Consider the following 12,880-nt stretch of genomic DNA (forward strand, 5'->3'; position numbering starts at 1 on the left):
GAGCAGTGGACCTGTGGATGTAGCCACAGGGCTGTCTACAATGACGAGCTTCAACCAGGACGCATTTGTGTAACATGCAGGCATTTCCGAAAACGTGTAGAAGAGAAACAGGTAAAAATACTGGATGGTGGTTATGGCAAAACCATTTATATATAAAAAAGAAGTGAGGCCTTATTTTTAGACTCACTAGCTGGGACTACAGTATTTGGTGCATGAATAGATCTTGGGAAAGAAAGTTCTATGGAATAGACCTTGGAAACGATGGCTTAAGGGAATAGCCCTCCTGGAGGATTCACATTTTCATAAGTGCTTCAACTACTGGAAGGAACTTAGCATCTATTCCAGATAATGGGGGCTCCTAGGGGACTTTTTCGGCACTTCTTAAATCACACCATTATGATACATTTGAGTTCATACCCAGGTAAAAATCCAAAGAAGAGTCCCCATGCCTGACTTGTGACTATGTCCCATCATTTCCTATAGATTCTCAGCATAGTTCTAGATATTTGTGACATCAGAGGATGGATGGCCAGACTGGCAAATCCTGAGACTAGGAGGCAGTAGAGTTCAGGGCTCAGAAGCCAGGTTACCTGGTTTTAAATCTAGGTTCTTATGAGCTGTGTAATATTGGGCAAGGTAAGTCACCTTCCTATGCCTTAGTTTCCCAATTACACAACACAGCTAAAAATAGTGCATATCTCACAGAGTTGTTGTTGCAGATCGAATTATTTCATACATGCAAAGCACCTATAACATACCCCTGGTATGCAGTTAGTGCTCAATAATTCTTGACTGATATATGGAAGTCAAGATGGCAGTGTGGGAAGATGCAGAGTTAGTCTTTCCCCACAACTAGGGCACGTGCCGGCCACTGGTGAGGGACTCTGACACCCAAGGAGATGGGAGGAACCCCAAAGTGAACCAGTAGGATGCAGGGGGACTAAGGGGGGGAAGAGAAGTGGAGGCCAGACAGGATCGGTGCCCCTGAGGCCAGGGAGATCAGGAGAGGCAGGCGGGAGGGACCCTCCGGGAAGAGCAGGAGAGGAGCGGAGGGCGATCGCCTGGCCCACTCGGGCCAGGGAGCCAGCTGAGCTCCCAGGCTGGTAACCCCCTCCAAAGCCCCATCCAGGCTGTGTGGGTTCTTGAGGGCATAGGAGGGAGGCTGGGGAGGATCAGGAGAGGCAGGTGGGAGGGGCCCTCCCAGACCGGAGGAGCAGGAGAGGAGAGGAGGGCATTTGCCCTGCCTACTTGAGCCCAGGAAGCCTGCTGGGCTCCCAGGTGAGGTCCCCTGCCCTCTGAGACCAGGGGTGGGGGGCATGCCTGGGCCCCTTCTGTTCCTTGAGCCTAAGTCCCACCCCCACAGCCCCCAGGGCCTTTTCCAGCCCTGTGGGTCCTGAGCATTGTCCCCACCCACCACCCAAACCTCGCCCTTGCTTAGGGCCCACTCTCCACAACCAAGGTCTTTCCTCCCTCCTTTTTTTTTCCTTTTCCCTCCTCCTCTTTTTTACTACTGTGGTACTGACATACCTTCCAGTTGTTGATTCATCTATATTTTTATTTTTATATTCTTCCTAACAAATCTGTTAGTTTCCTAGTCAAATTTTATTTTTTCCTTTATTTATTTATTTTTTTGCCACCTCAGGCAGCTTGCGGGATCTTGGATCATGAGCCCGGGGGCAGGCCGAAGCTCCTGCAGTGGGAGCTCCGAGTCCGAACCTCTGGACTAACAAAGAACCTCAGATCCCAGGGAATATTCATCAGAGTGAGGTCTCACGGAGTTCCTCATCTCAGCACCAAGACCCAGCTCTACTCAATAGCTACAAACCCCAGTGCTGGAAGCCTCAGGCCAAAGAACCAGTAAGACAGGAACACAATCCCACTCATTAAAAAAAAAAAAAAAAAAAAAATGAGATGGCAAAAAAATATGTCACAGATGAAGGAGCAAGGTAAAAACCTACAAGACTAAATAAATGAAGAGGAAATAGGCAATCTACCTGAAAAAGAATTCAGAGTAATTATAGTAAAGATAGTAATGATAGTAAAATGATAGTAAAGATAGTAAAGATCCAGAATCTCGGAAATAGGATGGAGGCAGTGATTGAGAAAATACAAGAAATGTTTAACAAAGATCTAGAAGAACTAAAGAACAAACAAACAGAGATGAACAATAAAATAACTGAAATGAAAAATACACTAGAAGGAATCAGTAACAGGATAACTGCGGCAGAAGAAGGAATAAGTGAGCTGGAAGACAAAATGGTGGAAATAACTGCCGAGGAGCAGAATAAAGAGAAAAGAATGAAAAGAATTGAAGACAATCTCAGAAACCTCTGGGAAAACACTAAACGCACCAACATTCGAATTATAGGGGTCCCAGAAGAAGAAGAGAAAAAGAAAGGGTCTGAGAAAATATTTGAAGAGATTATAGTTGAAAACTTCCCTAACATGGGAAAAGAAATAGTCACCCAAGTCCAGGAAGCACAGAGTCCCATACAGGATAAATCCTAGGAAAAACACACCAAGACACATATTAATCAAACTAACAAAAATTAAATTCAAAGAAAAAATATTAAAAGCAGCAAGGGAAAAACAAAAAATAACATACAACGGAATCCGCATAAGGTCATCAGCTGATTTTTCAGTGGAAACTCTGCAGGCAAGAAGGGAGTGGCGGGACTTCCCTGGTGGCGCAATGGTTGAGAATCCGCCTGCCAATGCAGGGGACATGGGTTTGAGCCGTGGTACAGGAAGATCCCACGTGCCGTGGAGCAGCTAGGCCCGTGCGCCACAACTGCTGAGCCTGCACTCTAGAGCCCGCGAGCCACAAATACTGAAGTCCACGCACCTAGAGTCCATGCTCTGCATTAAGAGAAGCCACCACAATGAGAAGCCCGCGCACTGGAATGAAGAGGAGACCCCGCTCGTGGCAACTAGAGAAAGCCCGCGTGCAGCAATGAAGACCCAACACAGCCAAAAATAATAAATTAAAAAAAATAATAAATTAAAAAGAAGAAGGGAGTGGCAGGATATACTTAAACTGATGAAAGAGAAAAACCTACAACCAAGATTACTCTACCCAGTAAGGATCTCATTCAGATACGATGAAGTCAAAAGCTTTTCAGACAAGCAGAAGCTAAGAGAATTCAGCACCACCAAACCAGCTTTACTATAAATGCTAAAGAAAGTTCTTTAAGCAGGAAACACAAGAGAAGAAAAATACCCACAAAAACAAACCCAAAACAATTAAGAAAATGGTAATAGGAACATACATATCGATAATTACCTTAAATGTAAATGGATTAAATGCCCCAACCAAAAGAAACAGACTGGCTGAATAGATACAAAAACAAGACCGATATATACGCTGTCCACAAGAGACCCACTTCAGACCTAGGGACACATACAGACTGAAAGTGAAGGGATGGAAAAAGATATTCAATGCAAATGGAAATCAAAAGAAAGCTGGAGTAGCAATACTTGTATCAGATAAAATAGACTTTAAAATAAAGACTGTTACAGGAGATAAGGAGGGACACTACATAATGATCAAAGGATCAATCCAAGAAGAAGATATAACAATTATAGATGTTTATGCACCTAACATAGGAGCAACTCAATACATAAGGCAAATGCTAACAACCATGAAAGGAGAAATTGACAGTAACACAATACTAGTAGGGGACTTTAACAACCTACTTACACCAGTGGACAGATCATCCCAACAGAAAATAAATAAGGAAACACAAGCTTTAAATGACACAACAGACCAGAAAGATCTCACTGATATTTATAGAACATTCCACCCAAAAGTAGCAGAACACACTTTCTTCTCAAGTGCACATGGAACATTCTCCAGGATAGATCACAAATCAAGCCTCGGAAAATTTAAGAAAACTAAAATCACATCAAGCATCTTTTCTGACCACAACGCTATGAGATTGGAAATCAGTTACAGGAAAAAAACTGTAAAAAACACAAATACATGAAGGCTAAACAGTGCACTACTAAATAACCAAGAGATCACTGAAGAAATCAAAGAAGAAATTAAAAAAATACATAGAAACAAATGACAATGAAAACATGACAACCCAAAACCTATGGGACACAGCAAAGGCAGTTCTAAGAGGGAAGTTTATAGCAATACAGTCAAACCTCAAGAAACAAGAAAAATTGCAACTAAACAATCTAACCCTACACTTAAACAACTAGAGAAAGAAGAACAAAGAAAACCCAAGGTCAGTAGAAGGAAAGAAATCATAAAGATGAGAGCAGAAATAAATGAAATAGAAATGAAGAAAACAATAGCAAAGATCAATAAAATTAAAAGCTAGTTCTTTGAGGAGATAAAGAAAATTGATAAATCCTTAGCCAGACTCATCAAGAAAAAAAGGGAGAGGATGCAAATCAATAAAATTAGAAATGGAAAAGGAGAAATCACAACTGACATTGCAGAAATACAATGGATTATGAGAGACTACTACAAACAGCTGTATGCCAATAAAATGGACAACCACGAAGAAATGGAAAAATTACTGGAAAGGTACAACTTTCCAAGACTGAACCAGGAAGAATTAGAAAATATAAACAGATCTATCACAAGTAATGAAATGGAAACCGTAATTTAAAATCTTCCATCAAACAAAAGTCCAGGACCAGATGGCTTCACAGGCGAATTCCATCAAACATTTAGAGAAGAGCTAACACCGAAAATTCTCAAACTCTTCCAAAAAATTGCAGAGGGAGAAACACTCCCAAACTCATTCTATGAAGCTGCCATCACCTTGGTACCAAAACCAGAAAAAGATATCACCAAAAAAGAAAATTATAGACCAATATCACTGATGAACATAGATGCAAAAATCCTGAACAAACTATTAGCAAACAGAATCCAACAGCACATTAAAAGGATCATACACCATGATTAAGTGGGATTTATCACAGGGATGCAAGGATTCTTCAATACATGCAAATCAATCAATGTGATACACCACATTAACAAATTAAGGAATAAAAACCATATGATCATCTCAATAGATGCAGAGAAAGCTTTTGACAAAATTCAACACCCATTTATGATAAAAACTCTCCAGAAAATGGGCACAGAGGGAACCTACCTCAACATAATAAAGGCCATATATGACAAACTCACAGCAAGCATCATACTCAATGGTGAAAAACTGAAAGCATTTCCACTAAGATCAGGAACAAGACAAGGATGTCCCCTCTCATCACTCTTATTCAACATAGTTTTGGAAGTCCTAGCCACAGCACTCAGAGAAGAAAAAGAAATAAAAGGAATACACATTGGAGAAGAAGAAATAAAACTGTCACTATTTGCCAATGACATGATACCATACATAGAAAATCCTAAAGATGTCAGCAGAAAACTACTAGAACTAATCAATGAATGTGGTAAGTTTGCAGGATACAAAATTAATGCACAGAAATCTCTGGCATTCCTATACCAACAATGAAAAATCAGAAAGAGAAATTAAGGAAACACTCCCATTTACCATTGCAACAAATAGAATAAAATACCTAGGAATAAACCTGCCTAAGGAGACGAAAGACTTGTACTCAGAAAACTACAAAACACTGATGAAAGAAACCAAAGATGACATAAACAGATGGAGAAATATACCATGTTCTTGGATTGAAAGAATCAGTATTGTGAAAATGACTCTACTACCAGAGAAATCTACAGATTCAATTCAATCCCTATCAAACTACCAATGGCATTCTTCACAGAATTAGAACAAAAAATTTTACAATTCGTATGGAAACACAAAAGACCCCAAATAGCCAAAGCAATCTTGAGAAAGAAAAATGGAGTTGGAGGAATCAGGGTCCCTGTCTTCAAACTATACCACAAAGCTACAGTAATCAAGACAGTATGGTACTGGCACAAAAACAGAAATATAGATCAATGGAACAGGATAGAAAGCACAGAGACAAACCCACACACATATGGTCACCTTATCTTTGATAAAGGACACAAGAATATACAATGGAGAAAAGACAGCCTCTTGAATAAGTGGTGCTGGGAAAACTGGACAGCTACATGTAAAAGAATGAAATTAGAACACTTCCTAACTCCACACACAAAAATAAACTCAAAATGGATTAAAGACCTAAATGTAAGGCCAGACACTATCAAATGCTTAGAGGAAAACATAGGAAAATCACTCTATGACATAAATCACAGCAAGATCCTTTTTGACCCACCTCCTAGAGAAATGGAAATAAAAACAAAAATAAACAAATGGGACTTAATGAAACGTAAAAGCTTTTACACAGCAAAGGAAAACATAAACAAGACAAAAAGACAACCCTCAGAATGGGAGAAAATATTTGCAAATGAAGCAACTGACAAAGGATTAATCTCCAAAATTTACAAGCAGCTCATACGGCTCAATATCAAAAAAACAAACAAACCAATCCAAAAATGGGCAGAAGACCTAAATAGACATTTCTCCAAAGAAGATATACAGATTGCCAACAAACACATGAAAGAACGCTCAACATCATTAATCATTAGAGAAATGCAAATCAAAACTACAATGAGATATTATCTCACACCAGTCAGAATGGCCATTAACAAAAAATCTACAAACAATAGGTGCTGGAGAGAGGGTGTGGAGAAAATGGAACCCTCTTGTACTGTTGGTGGGAATGTAAATTGATACAGCCACTATGGAGAACAGTATGGAGGTTTCTTAAAAAACTAAAAATAGAACTACCATATGACCCAGCAATCCCACTACTGGGCATATACCCTGAGAAAACCATAATTCAAAAAGGGTCATGTACCACAATGTTCATTGCAGCACTATTTACAATAGCCAGGACATGGAAGCAACCTAAGTGTCCATCGACAGATGAATGGATAAAGAAGATGTGGCACATATATACAATGGAATATTACTCAGCCATAAAAAGGAACGAAATTGGGTCATTTGTAGAGACGTGGCTGGATCTAGAGACTGTCATACAGAGTGAAGTAAGTCAGAAAGAGAAAAACAAATACTGTATGCTAACACATATATATGGAATCTTAAAAAAAAAAAAAGGTCATGAAGATCCTAGGGGCAGGACGGGAATAAAGACGCAGACCTACTAGAGAATGAACTTGAGGACACCGGGAGGGGGAAGGGTAAGCTGGGACTAAGTAAAAGAGTGGCAGGGACATATATATACTACCAAAGGTAAAACCAGTAGCTAGTGGGAAGCAGCCGCATAGCACAGGGAGATCAGCTTGGTGCTTTGTGACCACCTAGAGGGGTGGGATGGGGAGAGTGGGAGGGAGGGAGACGCAAGAGGGAAGAGATATGGGGATATATGTATATGTGTATAACTGATTCACTTTGTTATAAAGCAGAAACTAACACACCACTGTAAAGCAATTATACTCCAATAAAGATGTTAAAAAAAAAAAAAAGACAGTATGGTACTGGCACAATAACAGAAATATAGATCAACAGTACAAGATAGAATGCCCAGAGGTAAACCCACGCACATATGGGCACCTAATTTCCGACAAAGGAGGCAAGAACATACAATGGAGAAAAGACAGCCTCTTCAATAAGTGATGCTGGGGAAACTAGACAATGTAAAATAGTTGGCTGGTGGGAAGCAACAGCTAGCACAGGGAAATCAGCTCAGTGCTTTGCGATGACCTAGAAGGGTGGGATAGGGAAGATGGGAGGGAGGTTCAAGAGGGAGGGGATATGGGGACGTGTGTACGCATATGGCTGATTCGCTTTGTTGTGCAACAGAGACTAGCACAGTATTGTGAAGTAATTATACTCCAATAAAGATCTATTAAAAAAATTAGTATCTATAATCTTCCTATATTGTAATTTCTTCATATGTAAATATCTCAGCAGTGCAGCTAAACTGTGAATTCCATGAAAGCAGAGATGATATCCTGTGTTCCACTGCATATTCCAACACGGAAGCTCTCAGTTTGGGTTAAAGATGATACTGAGCTATACAGATGATAATGTTCCCAAGTTTAAGCCTGTCTCTTCCATGAACAATGAGCTTATTTGGAAAAGAAATATCATCAGTTGCCAGAGGTTTACTGTGAAGACGTTTGTGTGCTGTCAGGAGGCATGGTCAGTGGATGTAGATCAGCTGTAGAGCACAGACCGTGTCTTGTGTTCCTCCTTTTCCCTTCCCTCTGGCTCCAGCCAAGTGGGCAGAAAGGTGAAAAGGAAAACTTGGATTCAGCTGTGAGAGTCACAGGTGTGTTCTGTGGGTGACTTGTGTGAACCACCCACTCTCAGCATGTTTAACCCTGAGCAGAAAAGAAGACCAGGGATCCCCAGCTCACGTGGGATTGTGGTCAACATGACACCTGGAAATACCACCCACTGAATGACAATAAGGGTTGTGTGCAACCATCATATCCCCTTATTATGCTTTCTTCCTGAGCTAACCCACCCATCTAATGCCAAGTTCTAGAACCAATCCTTTTACAGCAACCTGAACTTTGAAAATTTTTCTAGTCCACCACACTCTGTACACTTAGGCAAGTTTTGCTTAAATTACTCCCAATTGTGACATAATTTAAAATTCCATACCTTCATTATATAGATTCCCTCACTAAAGAAAACTTGGGCCAGTTAGACAAATAGATGAAGGAAAAAAAAAGTCACCCAGAGTTCTACTACCCCAAAACAACAATTGTTAATATCTAGCCTATTTCTCATTTATTTGCCGGTACGTGTATATATATAACTAGGATTGAGATGTATAGTTACAGGGGTTTTTTTTTTAGGATTTTTTTGTTGCTGTTGAAGTACAGTTGTTGTACAGTGTTGTGTTGATATCTGCTGTACAGTAAGGTGACAGTTATACATTAAAAAAAAATTGTTGACTACTATTGGGTTGGTCAAAAAGTTTGTTCAGGTTTTTCTGTAAGATGTTACAAAAACCTAAACGAACTTTTTGGCCAACCCAACTACTATTAGAAGTTCAGGCAAAGGACTGGATATAGTCAAGGATCTCTTGTTTGAAGGTTTTGATTCAGATATCTGCTTCTACACAACAAACTTACTGTCTTTCTCATAATTCTGGGGGTTAACTGGCCTTAGATGGGTGGTTTTCTGCTGGTCTCACCGGGGGTCTCTCATATGGTTGTAGTCATATGGCAGCTGGGGCTGGAGTCATTTGGAGGCTTGACTGTAGTGGAATGTTCCAAATAACTTCTTCCCTCCTGCATCTGGTGCTTTAGTGTTCCACCACATAGCACGTCTCTTTACAGAGCTCCTCATCCTCCAGGGCTCTCCATGTGGCCTATCTTTCATCAGGGTAGCCAGACTTCTCACAAGGCAACTGGTTTCTGAGAACACAGAAGCAGAAGATGCCAAGCCTTTTCTAATGGTTAGGCCAGAACTGGCACAGCCATCACTTCTGTCCGTTATAGTATAGAAGTCACAATGCCACCCAGATTCAATGTGGAGGGAAGGAACTACAGAAGGGCCTGACAACTGGGAAGCCTGGCTCACTGGGTGTGGTCTTTGGTGCCAGCTAGCATAGTTGGCATGTGGAAATGAGTATGGAGAGTATGGCACATTCAAAATGAAGGACAGATAAGGTGGAAGAACCAATAACTGAAGTGAACAGAGAGTAAGAGAGATTCAAGCTGGGATGGGACAGGGCATAACTCCAGGCAGCTGGTTAGTAACAGGAGATGTGTGAAGGCAGGGATCACAGCAGCGGCAGGTTTTGGTCAGAGAACACCACCTCTAGGTCCTAGAGTACTACAGGCAGAAAAACCATCACCAAGGAAGCACAGGGAAGTAGCCACAGACAAGATGACAGGTGCAACAGACCAGGCCCTGGGTGCTGGAGCGACACGCGGGCCACAGAAGCAGCCTCAAGGGCTTGATGCGGAGTGAGGGGGGCTTCCTTGTCACCTGTGCTTGGGATCAGGATTGATCACAGATTCTGCAAGAGCAGTAAGTGTACTGTTTGAGATTCAGAAATACCTGGTTTGGACAAGAGGAAAAGAAAATCTAGAGCCAGCCCAGTTATCACACCTTGGCGCTCAGGAGTGTTATGCATATTTTAATTTGCATATCTACTTGCTCAAGGCTTCCTCTGTTCCCCTACCCATCTAAAGGAACTTTGCAAGAGGGAAAGGAATTAATGAATTCAGAGCTGAGTTTTTCTCCTGAAGTGACAAGAATCACAGACTCCACTGATGCCCACTTTCACATCATCTCACACCTGATTTATTCTAACTAATCATAAAGAGTTCCCCCAATCTTAGTCTTCTTTCTGCTTCCATCCAGCGTGTACCCTGCTCTCATATTAACCTTCCAAAAGCACTGTCTTTGTTTCTGTATCCAATAAAGCACGAACTATTTATACTGTCAACATGGTAAAGTTCAAACACCTTAGGCTGTTATTCAAGGGCCCATAAGCCTGTGTCAGAGAAGGATGGGCTTAGGTTGGAGGATGACAGAAGTGAAACTCGCAGATACCAATAGTTACCAATTTCTAGCTTTATCAAGCCTCAGTGGGTACACAAACAGCACAAAGGAAATATCCGAATGGTGCATCATTTCCTTTGTCATGGGGACAGACCAAGGAGGGGACGATGGTCAGCAGCCTGCAGGAGTGAAAGTTCTGCCAGGTCTGAACAAAAGGACTCACAGAAATTTATTTTCTTCCCTACTGGAAGGGTCCCAATATCAACTTCTGCTACCTTGTAAAGCCACTCAACAAACCATGACACTTTGAATAATTATCCATGCCTAATGTTTGAGTTCTGGGTCTCAATATTCTGGTTGCATAATATTCTACAATCGTTTGTTCTGTGCCTGCACCACAGGTTATACAGTTTCCTTTATCTACATGTGTGTAGAGGACTAGGAGATTTTCCATTTCCCCTCAGAGGTTTTCTGAGGGTGGTCTTGGTCATGGTCTCCACAGAAGTCCTCTGCAATGGCGTCCCAATCTCATGTTTTAACTTATATGCTAGGCCATAAGTCTACTGTAAAACTCTTTCTCCTCCTTGACACAGTCCTTTGGACCCATCCAACCCCGTCTACCTTTTCTGTTCCTTTCACTTCTTAGCTCTTTCTTATCTCTGTGCATAAGGTGGAAAAGGAGAGTAGAGAACGAATGGAGAAGACATAAGTTGTTACAATGTCCCAAGAAGCTGAGGAGTTGGACCACAGACATTAGGGAAGCAAGTGGGATAAGACGTGTCTTGCTCTGTAGTTCTCTCATATCTACTGCCTTTTACTTGTATTTTTTCCTAAATATGTGAGATGTTTTATCTCCCCAGTCAAATTCTGAGCATGCTTTAGGAAGACAAGGGGTTTTGAACTTTGTCTTTCTACCATGTATATTTATCCTATCTAGAGAAGCTATAGATAACTATTTCTTGGTTGAGTATCCCATATAAAGGCAAAATCATATAGTTCAATCCATCCAGTCACTGAGTCAACAAGCATTTATTGACTGACCCCTATTCACCTTGAAGCCCCGCTAGATGTTGCCCATCACAGTGAATGGTTTATGCAGGTTCTAGAACTCCTACATTCCCCAGCATCTGATACACAGCACCCTATAAAATAATCCAGCTTTGAAAACCATTATTATAAAAGTAATACAGGCTCATGGTAAACATTAAAACAGTGTAAAAGCGTATAAAGAAAAAAGTAAAACTTTCCTGGTCACCACTCCATCAAAATTTTCTATTCCAATTACTCAAAAGCAACAGTTGCTGATAGTTTCTTATATATCCTTAGAGAAATGTGCATTATTCTTTTTACATTAATGAGATCATTCTATATGTATTTTTCTGTTGTTGCTCCCCATGCCTCACCTATATATCTTGGTTCTCTTTTCATATTAGTCCATGTAACTCTCCTTGCTTTTTTTTTGTAACAGCTTTACTGAGATATAATCCACACACCATATAATCCACCCATTTAAGGTGTATAATTCAATGGTTTTTAGAATATTCATAGATTTGTGTAACCATCACCACAATCCTCATTCTTTTTAATGGTTGCAGAGACTCTGTTTTCTCTTAAGCCATAATTTCAGTAAATATTTGTTGAATTGAATTAAGCCATAGATTTGGACAGCGAAAGTAGGGTAAAAAAGCAGATTGTCTAGAAACATAAAAATAAAGAAGCTCTGAGGCTTCTGCTGGTCGTTTAAGTCAATTTTAAGTAACAATGTTATATTGATATGAAACATGGATGAGAAAATATTTTCTTCACATTATCTGGATCTTTTCTTTCCAGATAATAGAGTCACAATCTACATGGACATAACTTCAGGTTGCATTGTGCTGGATTTTCTTTAGCAAGTGAATTATTTTTACTTCCAAGTAAAGTTTTATTTCATTTTAGTAAGTTTAAAAATAAATATTACCTTTAATAATCTTCCCAAACTAAGCTTATAATATGTCAAGAGTAACAGGACAATTTTTTTTGCAGCATTTCTTTTAAATATATGTGAAGGTAATTATTTCAGATTAATACAATATTTATAAAATGTAAGGAAATGCAAGCAAATTGTTTTTGAGATTGTTTATAAATATTAGGAGTTTTAAGCATATGTGGTGCTAAGTAATATTGACATGTCCGGGAAAACGTGCAAAGTAGAAGGAAAATAATGCAACTACTCTTTCCCCACAATTACATTCCCACATATAAAATAAAAAGTTCTCTAAGGGACAAAAAAGAATTAAAAAAAAGGTATTTGGTAATATTAGTAAGGCCTACCTTGACATTAGAAACATGTATTTAAATAATTTAAATAAACAAACCTGAGTCAGGTTAAGCAGTAGAAAAATAGACTCAAATACTATGGAAGGTAGCAAAGAACAAGAACACAGTCACTTGTTAGA

At 40.0% G+C, this 12,880-nt stretch overlaps 1 protein-coding gene across 17 annotated transcripts in view; it reads right to left on the reverse strand.

The window, feature by feature from the left end:
* The window catches only part of CCDC148 (coiled-coil domain containing 148), a 482,246-nt gene that overhangs the window by 196,188 nt on the left and 273,178 nt on the right, over positions 1-12,880 (reverse strand). Inside the window, exon 15 of one of the 17 annotated variants that reach the window (XM_059927156.1) lies at positions 9,108-9,346. The exons of the other annotated variants lie outside the window; for them this stretch is intronic. Within the exon in view, the coding sequence (XP_059783139.1) occupies positions 9,329-9,346 (18 nt within the window). The 3' untranslated portion in view covers positions 9,108-9,328. Of the gene's footprint in view, positions 1-9,107; positions 9,347-12,880 lie in introns of those variants that run through there. 17 annotated transcript variants of the gene reach the window in all.

Source organism: Balaenoptera ricei, chromosome 7, assembly GCF_028023285.1.
Source record: "Balaenoptera ricei isolate mBalRic1 chromosome 7, mBalRic1.hap2, whole genome shotgun sequence".
Classification (NCBI taxonomy): Eukaryota; Metazoa; Chordata; class Mammalia; order Artiodactyla; family Balaenopteridae; genus Balaenoptera; species Balaenoptera ricei.